General features: G+C 37.2%; 1 protein-coding gene across 1 annotated transcript in view; it reads right to left on the bottom strand.

The window, feature by feature from the left end:
• Nucleotides 1–18,473, bottom strand: part of LOC123522924 (S phase cyclin A-associated protein in the endoplasmic reticulum-like) — an 89,141-nt gene that overhangs the window by 34,367 nt on the left and 36,301 nt on the right. The window contains exons 19-25 of the mRNA XM_045300456.2: nt 17,960–18,061; nt 16,822–16,952; nt 16,336–16,401; nt 14,767–14,893; nt 13,974–14,086; nt 12,485–12,608; nt 5,783–6,009 (exon numbers count right to left, since the gene is read on the bottom strand). Of these exons, the coding sequence (XP_045156391.2) occupies nt 5,783–6,009; nt 12,485–12,608; nt 13,974–14,086; nt 14,767–14,893; nt 16,336–16,401; nt 16,822–16,952; nt 17,960–18,061 (890 nt within the window). The remainder of the gene's footprint in view (nt 1–5,782; nt 6,010–12,484; nt 12,609–13,973; nt 14,087–14,766; nt 14,894–16,335; nt 16,402–16,821; nt 16,953–17,959; nt 18,062–18,473) is intronic.

Raw genomic sequence — 18,473 nt, 5'->3', positions numbered from 1 at the left:
ATTTTCAACACCCAAAATTTCTAAAAAAAATAAAATAAAAAAAATCTAAGTTTATTGGTAAATAGATTGTTATAAAACTGTCAGGATATCTTAGCATAAATTCAACATTTCTATGCAAGCATTTTATAAAATTTCTAAAAAAAAAACAAAAATGCTTTCCTGAACAGCAGTTTTGCCAATTTTTATAACTCATAAAAATACTGTTATGCATTAAGTGTATCAGACAGAAACTAGATGTGCGTCCATAGGACACAGGTGCCCCCTCCCCACCACCCCCACTCCCCCACTCCTGTCATTGTAAATGGTTTCATGACCCTAGGTGAAACATCTTTTAAGTTGTTTCCAACACAAACTTTTAAGAACATGTTACAAACTTTTAAGCATTCAATGTGTATTTTTCACTAAGTCAAGGACCATCACCCTAGTCTGGTTGACTGAAATCCCAAACAGAACACCAGACAGACAGACAAGGGCAATTCTAAGTGACCCCCGCCCCCAAAACACAATCTGTTTGGGGTTGGGGGCACAAAAAAAACCATCTGCAATACTTACTGTTCATTTCGTTTAAATGTGTGTTATATAAGGAAATTCTTTGTTTTGTTTTGGGTTTTTATTTGTTTATTTATTTGGGTTTTACTGCGCACCAACACAGCATAGAATATATGGCGCCAAATTGTTTTGCATTTAACGCCGTTTTTCAACAGTATTTCAGTCATGTAACGGTGGGCAGTTAACCTAACCAGTGTTCCTGGATTCTGTACCAGTACAAACCTGTTCTCAGCAAATAACTGCCAACTTCCCCACATGAATCAGAGGTTGAGGACTATTCATTTCAGACACAATGTCTTTTATCAAACCTTCACAGAGAACATACCCCCCGCCCGAGGATCGAACTCACGACCCCGCGATCCGTAGACCAACGCTCTACCTACTGAGCTAAGTGGGCGGTACTAGTCTTAGAGTTTCCTGTTACTGGTATTAATTTTTTAATCACTCCCAATAACAAACAAGATATAGCAGATTTTATAGTATAAAGTATATAGAAAAAAAAAACAACTTCTTTAAAGATATGGATCAGACAAACAATTCATTCTTTTCTCTGCATAACAAAAATTAAAACTGTTCTGTCAAAGGGAAATAAATCTTCTCTTTTATATTCTATCTCAGCCTCAGGTAGGCAGTGATGTGTTGCTTCCCTTGGTTACTTAGAGCTATGTGTCCTCAATAGTTAACATAACTTTATGTATAATACAACTGAACACAAGAATGTAAATGAAAAAACATGAAATACGGCAATTGGACAGAAGTGCCCCTATAATCAAATTCAATTTTCCGTAAATAACAAAGTTATCAACAATATAAGTTCCATAAGGCTTTAAAGTTTATAAAAACAGATGAAACAGCTGTCCAATTACATGTTATGTTTAATTTTATTTTTATAAAAGCTCTAAAAGTAACTTCCATTTCTGCATATAACTCTGGTCTTGCTGAGTGGCATCCCAAACAGAAGACCAGGGCCTGTATTCATAAAGCTCCTAAGAAGAAAACTTAAGAAAATCCTTAACTTTGTAAAATTTCCTAAACAACATAGCACAAAAGAAAAGTGTAGACTTTATAAGATTTATTGATAATCTTCATAACTATGCCAGACTCTATGAGACAATATTGTTAGACATTCCAAATATCTCGACGATTGTCCACAAAATGCTTCAGAACTTTTCCCTTAGTTAGTCCCTTAGGTAAAATGTTCCCTTAGGAGCTGTATGAATACGGGCCCCTGGTTAGCAACTTTACATGCTATACAGCAATTCTCCAATGCTTTATGGCCCTAAGTCAATTACCTTTTGAGATACATGCAACACAAATTTGTATGCCCTTTATGCATATTGTCATAACACCAGTCTGCCAACAGAATCCCCAAACAACCCCTATGTGCAAAACTTCACATGCTGTTTAATATTCCTATTATATTTTCATGACCCTATTAAGGTACATTACAACTTTTATGCCCTTTTATACAAATTTTTCAACTGTCAAGGGCCATAACACTAGTCTGACTGGTTGAAATCTCTAACAAAACCTAAAATGCATCATTTCACATGATAAACAAGAGTGCCGCCAAGCGGGGCAATATACGCCCAAAGGTTTACATCATAGGATGGGAGCAAAATTTTAAGAACTTGACTGTTGTAGCCCCAAAGGACTGGAACAACAAAAGGATGACTTCAAACAAGAGGGCCATGATGGCCCTATATCGCTCACCTGTTATCATTGCACTTAAGGACAAGTCTTCAAGGTCAAAAGATCATAACAGAAATCAATCAAAAGAATTATGAGAAAATATAGTTGAAATTTTCTTTTAAGTAACTTTAAAAACAAGATTTGAAAACTTTTTGTAGAGGTCCACTAGGCAATGCTACATGTCAAATATCTAAGCTCTTCTGGTTTATTTTTAGAAAATTTTGAAGATTTTTCTATGTACAATCAAGTAACCCCATGGGGCAGCGTCAATTTGACCCCAGGGGTCATGATTTGAATAAACTTTGTAAAAGTCTACTAGGCAATGCTACATGTCAAATATCTAAGATCTAGGCCTTCTAGTTTATTTTTATAATTTTTTTTAAAGGTTTTCCTATGTAAAATCAAGTGACCCCTAGGGTGGAGTCAATTTTGACCCCGGGGGACAAGGTTTGAACAAATTTTGTAGAGGTCCACTAGGCAATGCTACATGTCAAATATCTAGTCTCTAGGCCTTCTAGTTTATTTTTAGAAAATTTTTGAAGATTTTCCTATGTAAAATCAAGTGACCCCTGGGGCGGGGTCAATTTTGACCCAGGGGGTCATGATATGAAAAAATTTTGTAGAGGTCCACTAGGTAATGCTACATGTGAAATATCTAAGCTCTAGGCCTTCTGGTTTATTTTTAGAAAACTTTTGAAGATTTTCCTATGTAAAGTCAAGTGACCCCTAGGGCGGGGTCAATTTTGACCCCCGGGTCATAATTTGAACAACTTTAGTAGAGGTCCACTAGGCAATGCTACAAATCAAATATCTAAGCTTCAGGGCTTCTGGTTTTTGAGAAGAAGATTTTTTTAATATTTTCCTATGTAAAATCAAGTGACCCCTGAGGCGGGGTCAATTTTGACCCCGGGGGCCATGATTTGAACAAATTTTGCAGAGGTCCACTAGGCAATGCTACATGTGAAATATCTAAGCTCTAGGCCTTCTGGTTTATTTTTAGAAAATTTTTGAAGATTTTCCTATGTAAAATCAAGTGACCACTGGGGCGGGGTCAATTTTGACCCCGGGGTCATGATTTGAACAATTTTAGTAGAGGTCCACTAGGCAATGCTACATGTCAAATATCTAAGCTCTAAGGCTTCTGGTTTTTGAGAAGAAGATTTTTGAAGATTTTCTTATGTAAAATCAAGTGACCCCTGGGGCGGGGTCAATTTTGACCCCGGGGTCATGATTTGAACAAATTTGGTAGAGGTCCACTAGGCAATGCTTCACACCAAATATCTAAGCTCTAGGGCTTATGGTTTTTGAGAAGAAGATTTTTAAAGTTTTTCCTTTCCGTTGCCATGGCAACCAGTGTTCTGCATGGAATTCAATTCTTTGAACAATTTTGAAAGGGGGCCATCCAAGGAACATCCCTGTGAAGTTTCATCAAAATTGGCCTGTTGGTTTAGGAGGAGATGTCGTTTAAAGGAAAGTGTGGACGGACGCCGGACGGACGGACGGACGCCGGACGGTGAGCGATCACAATACCTCACCCTGAGCACTTTGTGCTCAGATGAGCTAAAAGACAAATCTAAGTCCACAAAAAAAATATTCAAAGTCTACAAAAAAATCCTTATCAGGTACAGGTATGTAAAAATACACCTTAAAATTGGAGATACCATCCATGTTGTACCACAGAAAAGTGGTCTCGGTTTTTCCCTACGGCCAATAATAAAAAAGTTTCAAAATAAGCTATTTATAGTAACATAAAAGGGAAGTAATTCAAAAAAAAAATTATTGTAAGTACAAACAAGAGCACCGCCTTGCGGGTGCTGACGCTCATCTGATTTTTTTTGTGTAATAGAAATATTGTCCTATCCATGATTTTCTAAGTCTAAAAAGAGCCATCATTCTTGCAAAAAGCAGGATAGAGTTATGTTTCTTGATGTACAGTGTCCACTTATGATGGTGAAAAACTGTTGCAAGTTTTAAAGCAATAGCTTTGATAGTTTATAAGAGAAGTTGACTTAAACATAATACTCAACCAAGAAAATGATTTTCAAAGTCCAAAAGGGGCAATAATTATTGCAAAAAGCAGGATGGAGTTATGTTGCTGTACAGGGTCAGCTTATGATGGTGAACAAGTGTTGCAAGTTTCAAAGCAATAGCTTTGATAGTTTAAGAGAAAAAGTTGACCTAAACATAAAACTTAACCAAGAAATCTGATATTTTCTAAGTACAAAAGGGGCCATAAATCTTGCAAAAAGCAAGATGGAGTTATGTTTCTTGCTATACAGGGTCAGCTTATGATGGTGAACAAGTATTCCAAGTTTCAAAGCAATAGCTTTGATAGTTTAAGACAAAAGCTGACCTAAACATAAAACTTAACCAAGAAAACTGATTTTCTAAGTCCAAAAGGGGCAATAATTCTTGCAAAAAGCAAGATGGAGTTATGTTTCTTGACGTACAGGGTCTGCTTATAATGGTGAACAAGTATTCCAAGTTTCAAAGCAATAGCTTTGATAGTTTAGGAGAAAAGTTGACCTAAACATAAAACTTAACCAAGAAATCTGATATTTTCTAAGTACAAAAGGGGCCATAAATCTTGCAAAAAGCAAGATGGAGTTATGTTTCTTGCTATACAGGGTCAGCTTATGATGGTGAACAAGTATTCCAAGTTTAAAAGCAATAGCTTTGATAGTTTAGGAGAAAAGCTGACCTAAACATAAAACTTAACCAGGCAACGCCGACGCTATCGCCGACGCCGACAACCGCTCAAGTGATGACAATAACTCATCATTTTTGTTCAAAAAATCAGATGAGCTAAAAAGAGATCTGCCAAATAAAAACAAGAGCACTGCAAAGCAAAGCAATATGAACAAAGCAGTCATATATGACCTTTGACCCTTAAGTGTGACCTTGACCTTGAAGCGAGTCATCCGGAAGATGCACTCTGCACATCGTCTCGGTGTGGTGAACATTTGTGTAGTTTCCTTGAAATCCTTCAAGGGGTTCAAGAGTTACAGAGCGGACACGAAATTGCTAACGGACGGACGGACGTTCCTACATATGGATACTTATGTGTCTACTCTTTTGTTCTCTCTATTGTTCTTTTAGCCACAAAGAGAAAAATAGCCACATAAAAGCCTTACGGAATGAATGACATCAAAGAAAAAGTACAGTTACCTATTGTTCCTATAGCCACCTAAGTATGCAAATGTGAGCTTGGACAGACAGACAGACAGACGGACACCAGCATCATAACATAATATGTCCCTTCGGGCCCTTTCTTTGCATATTTTTGACTAAGTCAAGGGCCATAACTCTGGTTTGGCTATGTGAAATCCAAATGAAAACACCAGGTGCACAACCTCACATACTGAATAATAACAATTCTGTAAAGTCTGATGACTCTAGGTTAAATACTTTTTGAGCCATGCAAAAAAACAACATGGATGGAACTGACAGATAGATGGAAGGACAGACAACAGCAATTCAAAAACTCCTCTCCTCCCCAAGTTAGGGGGGGAGGGGCACAAAAAGGGGTAAAAAATCTTACCTTATGATATCATTTCCTCGACTAGTAAATGTATCAACAGTGTTGCTCATTCTCTCTAAAGATGCCTCGCTTGACTTTGTTGACGGGCTATTTTTAGCGAGACAGGTGAGGATAATGGTGAGTAGCTGGAGTAGGTTTATTCCCAGAAGATTGTGTGGTATTTTAGGAGGTTCTGGTGTTGTTGTGAAGGCATTGTTATTAGTGGGCTGTTCTGCTGGCAACATCAGCTGTAAAAATATTCATAAAACCAATCAAATGCTTAACAGGGTCTTACACCAACAGTGTATGCTATTCCACAGGAATGGTCTAACAGAGGCTCTTCTTGTCATCAGCACTTTGGAATGTGATATCATTAATTTTCATAGGGGTTGGGATGCGGCTAATGCTTGTGGATTTTGCAGCCGAGTCAATCCACTAAATTATATCTGAATTGAACAAGAGCTGTCACCAATGGTGACAAATGCCCCCTCAGCGCCTTAACCTTTGACCTGGTGACCTTGACCTTTGACCTGGTGACCCCAAAGTCAATAGGGGTTGTGTACTCAATAAGTACTATCAGCATGTGAAGTTTGAAGGTCCTGGGTGCAGTGGTTCGCGAGTAAAGTGCCTTCATGCAAAAAGTTAACGTTGTGACAAACTAACGGACGGACAGTTGAAAACTAATATGCCTCCCTTCTGGGGCATAAAAAACAAAATTCTATATAAAACATGCGACTATTACCAGAAATGTTAAAATATCTATAGAGTTTCGATCCAGTATCTGCATTAGTTTTGGAGATAGTAACTTACACGCAAAATTTAATAATTTTGCAAAATACATGTCACACGGGTGGTAAACGCGCAATCCAATTCCCGCTGGGAATACGCTTGAAATGGGTTGCGCAACGTCCGGTGCTGGTGTTGAGCGTAAAAAAAGACGAAATTGAGGTATGTGAAGTTATGATTTTGCTTAGTATGAGACAAGAATAAAATTTCTCGAAAAAAGCAAAATGCTATTCGACACAAATATGATAATACATCATATGCGTAAAATATCTGGTTTGTAATTTATGATTCGGCTCTAATATCACAAAAACTCAGGCGACACGAAGCTTGTAAAAAGTATGAAATCAACAAAAATGGAAGTTTCTGACCTCATATGCCTAATCTGAGGACATCTTATGCTTTTTATGATAACTCAAATGTTATAAAGTAACGAATATCAAAATCATTTGCTTCAAATCCTGCTTATGGGGACATAATTGACAAAAAATCATCGGGAACGGGGTTGCGCGCCGGGAATGGAGTTGCTCGTATACATCATAATGTAAATAATGTATAAGCGCAACTCCATTCCCGGGGCGCATCCCCATTCTCGATTATTTTTTGCCAATCTTTTTCCCAAAAGCAACCTTTCATTCAAGTGTATGTAATATTCATGACTGTTTTACACATGTTTGATCACTAGAAACGTCACATTTCCAGAAATATGGCACAAGAGTTAGAAAATTTGCATTTTTCATGATTCCATGCTTTTTTGACAGTTCTAGCCAGCAGAGTTTTCGTGATAACAGAGCTGATTCTTAAATTAATAAGTTGGTATTTCACATATATGATCTTTATTCATTTTTGTGTCGAATAGCATTTTGCTTTTTTTCGAAAACACGCGTAAATGTGTCATTATTTACAAAAACAAAAACCCACCTACCTCGATTATGTATATATTGATGCGCAACACCAGCACCGGAAGTCGCGCAACCCATTTTTAGCGTATTCCCAGTGGGAATTGGATTGCGCGTTTACCACCCGTGATGTCAGAGTTATGGGAAATGATGCTATGACCTTAAGTTTTATAAACCTGAAGTCAAACGTGTGAAGTTTCAATTCAATATTTGCATTAGTTTTTGAGATAGTCACTTGTATGCAAAACTTTAACCAGGATTTTTATGTCTATAAGGGGGCATAATTTGGCCAAAATGCATGTCAAAGTTATTGGACTTGCCCCAGTGAGGTTAGTAATTGACCTGGAAAATTAAAAAATAAGTCTCGAAGCTATATGCCTTTAAATGACAGCTGTACGTACTTGCATGCAAAACTTTAACCAAGGTGTGACGCTAACGAGTAAAATAGCTTGGACTATTCTTCGAGTAGTCAAGCTAAAAATCATATTTCAAACATCAAAAAAATGTTATTTCACAATTTTACTGTATCTGACATAAACAAGTTGGTAAAAGCTAAGAGTGTACTTGAATTGCTGAAGAAATCATTACAGATTCACTTCTAGATAATAATGACTTTTTAAACTTTTAAAAAACTTCTTAAGTTCCAACAGCTGGCAACAAGTTTTTTCAAATATAGTAGAAATAATGTTTCTCTGGAACATGTTTTATGGACCGAGCAGTAATCATTGCAACAGCCTGGATGCAATTGTTCCTAGAAAAAGTATCTCAGTTACTTTACTCAGCCTAAAAATACTTGCCTTGAACTGATAGATTACCTTTAGTTACAAAACCACTTGGTTACAAACAAATTTTATGAGTCATGTATGTTTTTTTTTTTAGCATCTGTTACACTATTACAGTTCCAGCTTTTGATTTCAGACACCTGGTTAGAACCACCGATCTTCTGTTAGCCAGCTGGTCAACTTTCTCTTACGAAAGGAGGGTAAGTGACTTGATGTCAGCGGCCTTAACCACTTGGATACAGAAACCCCCTAGTCATGTGTAGGCTTAAAGTTATTTTACAGCCCTTTTTAGGTTTTTTGTTTTGTTTGTTTTGGGTTTAATGCCGTTTTTCAACAGTATTTCAGTCATGTAAAGGCGGGCAGTTAACCTAACCAGTGTTCCTGGATTCTGTACCAGTACAAACCTGTTCTCCGCAAGTAACTGCCAACTTCCCCACATGAATCAGAGGTGGAGGACTAATGATTTCAGACACAATGTCGTTTATCAAATAGTCACGGAGAACATACGCCCAGCCCGAGGATCGAACTCACGACCCCGAGATCCGTAGACCAACGCTCTTACCTACTGAGCTAACCGGGCGGGCTCCTTTTTAGGTACCGACAGCAAATAAACTTTGAAGTGTTTCACAATTCCGCACCAGTAATAATGAGGACATGACATTTTTCCTACTGAACCTTGTAGAGAAGGGTATGCCTGGTGATGTAAAAGTTGAAAATGAATCAAAATAAAGTCAATTTGTTTTTGCTGGGTTTAATGTAGCACCGGCATAATTATAGGACATATGACTTTCCAGCTTTTAACGGCTGAGGAAGACTCCAGGTGCCCCTACATGCACTATTTCATCACAGGAGGACACCTGGGTAGAACCACTGACCTTCCATTAGCCAGCTGGATTGCTTCCTCATATGAAATATTCAACGCCCTGAGGGTGGCTTGAACCCACATCAGTGAGGGGTAAGTGATCTGAAGTCAGCTACATATTAAACCATTCAGCCACAGAGGCTAATATGGTCAAATCTGGCTGCCAAAGGCAAGTACAAATAAGAACAAGCAAATTCGATGAATTGGTATCCCCCGCCGAAAGGGTTTGTGGTCAGGAATGGCAAAAAAATATATCCGGCAAAAAGTTAAGGATGTTACTAAGAAGCAAAAGAAGCAAATAATTTCATTTGTCAAAATCAATTTAACAGAAAATGAATGCTATTTTTTGGTTGGGGGAGGGGGGCAGCGGGGGTGACTGGGTGAGGGTACAAAACATCAATTATTGTCATTGATGATCTATGTTGATTATAAATATTGAATTATGGATGGAAAATTAAAAATGAAAAAAAAAAAAAAAAAAAAAAAAAGGGGGGGGGGGGGGGGGGGGGGGGGGGGGAGTGAGATGGGGGAACAGTACAACTTTGCATGTTGATAAATATTCATGGAAGTTTGAAAAAAATAATAATAAAAAGGAAAGAATTTTTTTCCATTTTGGGGGGGGGGGGGGGGGGGGGGGGTGACGAAAGCAAGGTGGTGACCAGGTGTGGGTACACAACTTCACATGTTTATAATAAATGTTCACGGAAAAGAATGAAAGAAGTTTTATGAAATTCTACCAAGTGGTTGGTTTGTTATGTACAAATTTGTAGATTTTCAAACAATTAAAGGGCAATAACTGTAAGGAAAATTGACCAAACGAAAAAAAAAAATAACAGACATCATCGAAGTATGTTGATTCATATTTATTTTAAGTTTCATGAAATTCTACCAGCTTGTTACTGAGAAATGGCTGCAGACGTGGATTTTTCATTAAATCAAGGGCAATAACTCTAAGGGAAATTGACCAATCCAAAAATTGATGGGCATCATTGCAGTATGTTGGTTCATATTTATTTCAAGTTTCATGAAATTCTACCTGCTAGTTACTGAGAAATGGCTGCGGACGGACGCACGTATGCACGGACGTGACAACGCCATTTCAATACCCCACTCCCGATTTCATCGGCGGGGGATAACAAAATGTCACTTTGGGAAGTTAGCTGACTTGTTTCTTAAGGCAAGTAACTGATTAATATAGGTGACTGTTATGGTAAGTTAAACTGTATATCATCTGATAACAAAACTCAGGATGGCAATATTTGACACACTCTTGTAACATGGTTCTCGGGCTAAAGGTAGAGATAGACCCTAACATTTTCATTGATAGAAATACATTAAATAAAGTCTAGAAATTGATTCCCAAGTCCTTGAAATTAACAACAAGAGCACCGCCTTGCGGGTGCTGACGCTCATCTGATTTTTTTTTGTATAATAGAAATATTGTCCTACCCATGATTTTCTAAGTCTAAAAAGGGCCATCATTCTTGCAAAAAGCAGGATAGAGTTATGTTTCTTGATGTACAGTGTCCACTTATGATTGTGAAAAACTGTTGCAAGTTTTAAAGCAATAGCTTTGATAGTTTATGAGAAAAGTTGCCTTAAACATAATACTCAACAAAGAAAATGATTTTCTAAGTCCAAAAGGGGCAATAATTATTGCAAAAAGCAGGATGGAGTTATGTCGCTTGCTGTACAGGGTCAGCTTATGATGGTGAACAAGTGTTGCAAGTTTCAAAGCAATAGCTTTGATAGTTTAAGAGAAAAAGTTGACCTAAACATAAAACTTAACCAAGAAATCTGATATTTTCTAAGTCCAAAAGGGGCCATAAATCTTGCAAAAAGCAGGATGGAGTTATGTTTCTTGCTGTACAGGGTCAGCTTATGATGGTGAACAAGTGTTGCAAGTTTTAAAGCAATAGCTTTGGTAGTTTAGGATAAAAGCTGACCTAAACATAAAACTTAACCAAGAAAACTGATTTTCTAAGTCCAAAAGGGGCAATAATTCTTGCAAAAATCAAGATGGAGTTATGTTTCTTGATGTACAGGGTCTGCTTATGATGGTGAACAAGTATTCCAAGTTTCAAAGCAATAGCTTTGATAGTTTAGGAGAAAAGTTGACCTAAACATAAAACTTAACCAAGAAATCTGATATTTTCTAAGTACAAAAGGGGCCATAAATCTTGCAAAAAGCAAGATGGAGTTATGTTTCTTGCTATACATGGTCAGCTTATGATGGTGAACAAGTCTTCCAAGTTTCAAAGCAATAGCTTTGATAGTTTAGGAGAAAAGCTGACCTAAACATAAAACTTAACCAGGCAATGCCGACGCAGACGCCGACGCCGACGCCGACAACCGCTCAAGTGATGACAATAACTCATCATTTTTTTTTTCAAAAAATCAGATGAGCTAAAAATGATTTCATAAATGTGCAATGTATAATAGTTTTGCTAATATCAATAACAGGAATTTTAATATTTAATTCAAAGTTGTGATCCGCAAAGAATGTCAACTCTTGCCTTGGGCTAGTACTTGAAAGCAGAGATATTTATTAGTTTACTTCCCTTGCAATTACACAATAGAGTAGAAAACGAAAACGGTTTAAAACACAATATTATACATTTTTGCAAACACAATATTATACATTTTTGCACAACAAAATCGTTTAGGATTTATTAATATGTGTTTGATTTACCCATGAAACACTGGTTCCTATGATTTTGTCAACTTACTTATCGTAAAAATTAACTTTTAACAAGCCGATAATAAAATGAAATACCAGTAAGTATTTTATAGTGCAGATAATACAGCTTTGCTTGTATCAAAATGTCACAATAGAAGCACTTTTGTAATACAGAACACCTGGTAGGATTAGTAAAGGTGCAATTATATTGATCTCTTTTTCCTATGCCTACTAAAGGAACATTCCAAAATTACCATAGAAGCATAATTATAATCTTTACTTTTATTTAAGTAAAATATGCATTTTTAGTAGAAATTAGTATCATAAATCAGTTCAAAAATTTGAAATAGTAGCGTAGGTCTCGGTTAATTTGTACTCGGTTTAATACAATTTTTCAACAGTATTTCACAACGGGCAGTTAACCTAACCAGTGTTCCTGGATTCTGTACCAGTACAAACCTGTTCTTTGCAAGTACCTGCCAACTTCCCAACATGAATCAGAGGTGGAGGACAAATGATTTTTAACACAATGTCTTTTACCAAATCGTCATAGAGAACATACCCTGCTCCCAGAAAAGAATGTCCATCTAGTAGAAACAAATCTTAATTCAGTTCAAAAATTTAAAACAGAAGTGCACCCCTATGTTAAGACTGCCAATTCAAACTTAAAATAACCTGGCTATAAAAGTGAGCAAACATTCTTAAATGAAAACTTACAGAAAGTTGATGGATAGTTAACTCTATGACGAGACTTATCTTGTTGCTGAACATCATATAGTGACAGTTGTCATAGTTCCCTTTACACGCTTGCTTCAACACCTGACATGTCAACACCAGAGATCTGTAAAATAAACAAGGGTCAATTAAAACTTACCTAAGTTAAGGAAGTTCTACATGTTTGATAAACTGGAAGTAATGGCCATTTTCAAGAAGGAGTTCAGAATCATCCTATCAGATCCTGAACAGAAAGTACTAATTCAAGGGTTAACCAGGTGGGGTTCTGGACTGAAGGTAAGAAACCAAGCCATGGGTTAAGTGACTGTGTTTCCAGTCCCTAGCCAAGGGTTAACCAGGATTAAACAGATGGGGTCCTTGACTGAAGGTATCAAGCCAAGGGCGAACCAGGTGGGGACCTTAAAGTGAACAAAGTGAGGTCCTTGACTGAAGGTGCCAAGCCAAAGGTGAACAAGGTGGGGTCCTCCACTGAAGATACCAAGCCTAGGGTTAAACCAGGTATGGAACATTACTGAAGGTACCAAGCCAAGGGTGAACCAGGTAGGAAACTTAATTGAAAGTACCTAGCCAAGGCTGAACCAGGTGGGGTCCTTTACTGAAGGTACCAAGCAAAGGGTGAATCAGGTGGGGACCTTAACTGAAGGAAACTAGCCAAGGGTTGAACCAGGTGGGGTCCTTGACTGAAGATTCAAAGCCAAATGTGAACCAAGTGGAGTACTGGACTGAATGTAAGAAGCCAAGCATAGGGTTTACAAGTGGAGGTCCTGGACTAAAGGTACCAAGCCAAGCCACAGATTAACCAGGTGTGGTCCTGGACTGAAGGTATGAAGCCAAAGGTTAACCAGCTTAGGTCCTGGACTGAGAGTACCGAGAAAAAGGCTTAACCAGGTTGGGTCCTGGATTGATGGTACCAAGCAAGGGTTAACAGCTGGGGTCCTGACAGCAGATACCAAGAAAAGGGTTAACCATTTTGGGTAAGAAGCCAATGGCTAACCAGTTGGTGTCCTGTGCTGATTGTACTAAGCCAAGCCAAGGGTTAACTATCTCGGGTCCTGGGCTGAAGGTATCGAGAAAAAGGGTTAACCAGGTGGGGCACCGAACTGTCGGTAAGAAGCCAAGGGTTGAACAGGTGTGGTCTTGCACTGAAGGTACCAAGCCAAAGCTTAACCAGGTGCAGTACTGGACTGAAGATATCGAATCAAGGGTTTACCAGGTGAAGTCCTAGACTGAAAACACAATGTCAAGGGTAAACCAGATGTGGTTCTGGACTGAAGATACGAAGCAAAATGTTAACAATGTTGGGTTCAGGATTACTAATCAGCTCTTTTATATAGGAAGACAATTACAGAGACATTCAAACAAAGCTATTACTATTTTATCAAGTATTTGATGTGCACTATGTCAATAAGTTAAACATCATTTTAAATCAAAAGATCAAATGAACACGAGTATAAAATATTCACACCCTTACTTTTGTGGTATAGGTGGTGGTGACTGTATGTTTGCAATATCTACCAGTTGTATTATACGACAAAGTGTGGTTAAACCTCCTAAATGCCTGAAACTTCCTTGATCAGCAAACACCTACAACAAAATCAGAATACTTTTATCATGTCCAGTTTACCTCAAAAGTAAAGTATTTTCTTTAAAATTAATATTTAGGAAACACAAAGATAACTTATTTCAAACTAGTCCTTGCAGATTTAAGCACTAGTTTAAATCTTATGCTATAAATGCTTTCTCAAGTCTGACCTGTACCCTCAGTAAAAAGTTTATACTAATGAGCCGTGCCATGGGAAAACCAACATAATGGGTTTGCGACCAGCATGGATCCAGACCAGCCTGCGCATCCGCGCAGTCTGGTCAGAATCCATGCTGTCCGCTTTCAAAGTCTATTTGAATTAGAAAAACTGTTAGCGAACAGCATGGATCCTGACCAGACTGCGTGGATGTGCAGGCTGGTCTGGATCCATGCTGGTCGCAAAGCCATTATGTTGGTTTTCTCATGGCACGGCTCAATATATTTTTCTTCCAATAAGAAAGCTTCAACTTTAAATTAAATCACTCTCAAGTCTACTTCCTGGGAAAACCAGTACTGGGAGAGTGTGAAACTCATAAGCTAGAAACTGTTGACAAAATTAGAGCTGAGCACCCAGACATCTAATTTTGATGTCCATTGAAAAACTGTCATAAAATTTTTCAATAAGAGAGGTTTACACTGTATGCCTAAAAGCTGAATATCAAAGATGAAACTTTAAACCTACTTTTTTGTCAAATATTCTATTCAGCTCTCCGAGAGCCCTGTCTAGTGCTGATACTCGACTCTGAGACCAAGGACCACTCTCTGTTGACTGTAGATATTTGTTGATATCCCTGATAACTTTCTGCATTCTGGAATACATAAACATTTTGATGTTTAAGTTACAAGTTTTTTTGTTTTCTAAAAGAAAAGTTTATCTTTTTTTATTTACTGGTACATTCACTTTGATGTATTTTTTTTGCAAATATTCACTATTTCATCATGTGAACTAGAGATGCTTTTGAGAAAAGCACATGTCTCCCACAACTGCCTAATCATCTAAACAGTAAGTCAGACTTTTTATACTGTTTACTTAGAGCACATACGCATGCGCTTTTTTTACACCAAAAGGACCCCTTTACTACTTTTAAAAGTAGTATAGGCATTCTTTTGAGGTCAAAAATGCACAAGAAAATCGAATTTTGGTAATTCAAGGGCCATAACTCCGAAGTGCCTGGGCCGATTTGGCTAGTAATCGAACTTGGCCGAGCACTTATTGGCAAACACATTTTGTTCAAGTTTGGTGAAGATCGGATGAGAAATGTTCCGACTTAGAGTGCAGACAAGCTTTGTGACAGACAGACACACACACACACACACACAGACACACAGGAGTAAATCAATATGTCTCCCACACTACTGTGTGGTGGGAGACATAATTATACAATCAAACTTTCTTTGCTCGAACTCCACAGGACTGGCAAAATTTGTCTGAGTTATCAGAGTTCAAACCATCAAACAATTTACATTATACAGAGATTCTGTCTGGACCTGACAATGAGTGCAAGTAAAGGGTGGTGTTTGAATAAACCAAGTTTTAGCAAACAAAGTTTGACTGTATCTAGAAGGAGATGCAAGTTAATAGCAGACTTGGTTTTGACCTAGTCTGCTCATGAGAAGTAATGACATATGCAACACCCCTCACAATCCCCTGGCACCTGGTTAAGCAAAAGTCTATTATAAATGAACATCATAAAGGACCAGAAATATTATCAATACTGAACACTACGTGAAAGTTGTATGCTCGACTCTGTCTACAGAATGCTTCTTTATTACCATTGAATATTAAAATTATCTAGTAACAAGAGCTATGCAATGACAGCATAATGGACTATTTGAAACCCTTGGAAAAAATTCCAGCTCTTAAAACAAAAGCTTCACACTGTAAATGGGACATAATTTTTAAACTGTAAGTCAGAGTTATGAAACCTGGTTCAGGAAGATCAAGACTTAAGAAGAGTTTAAAAGCATTATAGTACAATAGTTTCTGTGTAAAAAAAAGACGGCATATTTTTTACAAAATGTAAACCAGAATTACGTATCTTGTCCTCTGAAATACTCTTATGAAACTAAAATACCGGTACATGTGTGAAGCTTGAAAGCATTCACAAAGAGCGTTTTTTAAGATACCTGCTTACACGCAAAACTTCTGAGATGAGGACCCCAACACTGAAACACTGTCACTGACAAAAGGGTAACAACAAAAGCTCTACTATTTCAAAAACTTTGAATGGTCTAACTAACATATACATACTTAGCTTTATTCTCTGACTCAACCACTGGCTGCTTTCCTATCAAGCTGTTCTCGTACTCAAGGCCTCTGTGAAAAAAAGAAGAAAACTGATTTATATCACAAGAAAACTTCTTACATCTTTTAAGCATGTCAAAAATACGAATATTTGTGAGTACTGCCAGGCAACACTGATTTCAGGTGTATTCCACATAACTGTGACTTTAACCTTAAGAGCTAAGGTCTTGAGCATGACACACCAACTTGCAGTGGTGAATGTTTGTCCAAGTATTTCTTTTTAATGAACTGTTTACAGAATTATATTTTTATGAATTGTTTTCAGAATTATGGACAAAACAAATGTAAAACACAAATGAATGGGATACCTCCACAGATGTAAACATGAATAACAGATGAATGGGCATGGCAGAAATCTCCAGTAACAACCAGTTTCCAAAGGTAGAGGTCTATTATCTACGTAAGTAAAATTATAATATTTTTCATATATACCTGGAATGCATCCTCTGTTTCAATTTCTTACATCGTTTCTTCAGAGATTTAATTCGTTCCTTCTCGGACACTATCTTTGGATGGTTGTTGTTATCTGGGGCATTCACAATATGTTTCAAATTAAATGTTTCCTGCAAGGTAAAAAATAGTTTGCATCTTCTATTTTTGTGATATAATTACACCATAATTATGCTTTAATGTCTAATGGTGTGGGGATCGGTGCACCTTGGTAGAACCACAACCTCCAGCAGGCTAGCTAGACAACTTTCTCGCATGAAAAATTCTATGTCCAAAGCAAACTTTCCAATCCACAGCAGTCAGGAGAAATTCATTCAAAATTGACATGTTTGTCTGTTTAAGACTTAAAACCAACAGTATTTCAGTTTTGTAATAGCGGGCAGTTAACCTAACCAGTGTTCCTGGATTCTGTACAAGTACAAACCTGTTCTCTGCACTTCCCACTATGAATCAGAGCAGGTCGAATGATTTCAGACACAATGCCTTTTATCAAACTGTCACGGAGAACATATGCCTTGCCTGGGTTGATAATCTGAACTACTCAGTCTCACACCTATATTAATCTGTCTACATAATGTCAGTGGTTTTTCTGTTAGAAATGTACCTTTATAAATTTGATTCTTGTTATAATTACACCTTTTCTTTTTTTGAAAAAAAAATATTGAAAAAAGCTGCATATTTCCTTTCATTTTCAACCAAATTTTGTCCCATTTTTTTCTCTTATTGTGTGAGGGAAGGGGATCATGTATGTGTTATTTCACACATTTACACTACAGATATTTTCAAAATCGTTTATAATTTCAGGATTATATTTTCAATCTATCATATCAACAGGTAACTAGCAATCAACACATTAAATGACTAAAGTCTCAGAGAATATGAAATAATTTACGCATTTTATTCCTCAAATCGGTAATATTTATCCAAAATCCAAGTGACACTTAATCCCTGACTCAAACTAGGTACCATCAAACAGAAAGATAGATTTCCTGCACATGTGTGGCCTCTGGAACTGATTTACGCTCTCCCTACTGAACGAACCTGACCCACTACTATCACATCGTGACAAATCAGTCATAAAGATCCACTATTAGAATTGCGAAAGAAGACTATTACTTACAATTTCCTGTTTTGTCATGGACATTCCATTATTATTGTGTTTGAGAGCTTGCTGATGGGTTTTTCCACGTAAATGACTCAATAAATATACTTCTGATGGAATCTGGAACAGATAGCATTAAAATGACAAACATTTTACTCCTGGTAGCTGTAAAAGAAAATTGGATAAAAAAAAAGATAAAACAGATTTTACAGACTCTGTGAACCATCAACCTTCCGTATGCCAGCTGGATAAACCCAAGTTTTTACTTTTTAGGGTTTAACTCTACTTCGAACAACTGGTCAGAAATATATGGTTAACAGTTAACTTATCAGTGTTTCCAGATATTTTATATCCATTTATATACAGAAATATAAATATTTCTCTAAAGGAAAAGCTATTTACAATTTCCCACATAAATCTAAGGCGAGTCAAGTGAAGGAACGAAATAAACCTTTTAAGACAGGTCGTTGCTTAGTACAGTACATGTTAACCTGCTCTTAAAGTACAGAAATGGAAAATAGCAAATGTGGCT

This window comes from Mercenaria mercenaria, chromosome 8 (assembly GCF_021730395.1).
Source record: "Mercenaria mercenaria strain notata chromosome 8, MADL_Memer_1, whole genome shotgun sequence".
NCBI classification, from domain to species: Eukaryota; Metazoa; Mollusca; class Bivalvia; order Venerida; family Veneridae; genus Mercenaria; species Mercenaria mercenaria.
This window is presented reverse-complemented; position numbering and strand designations above follow the sequence as displayed.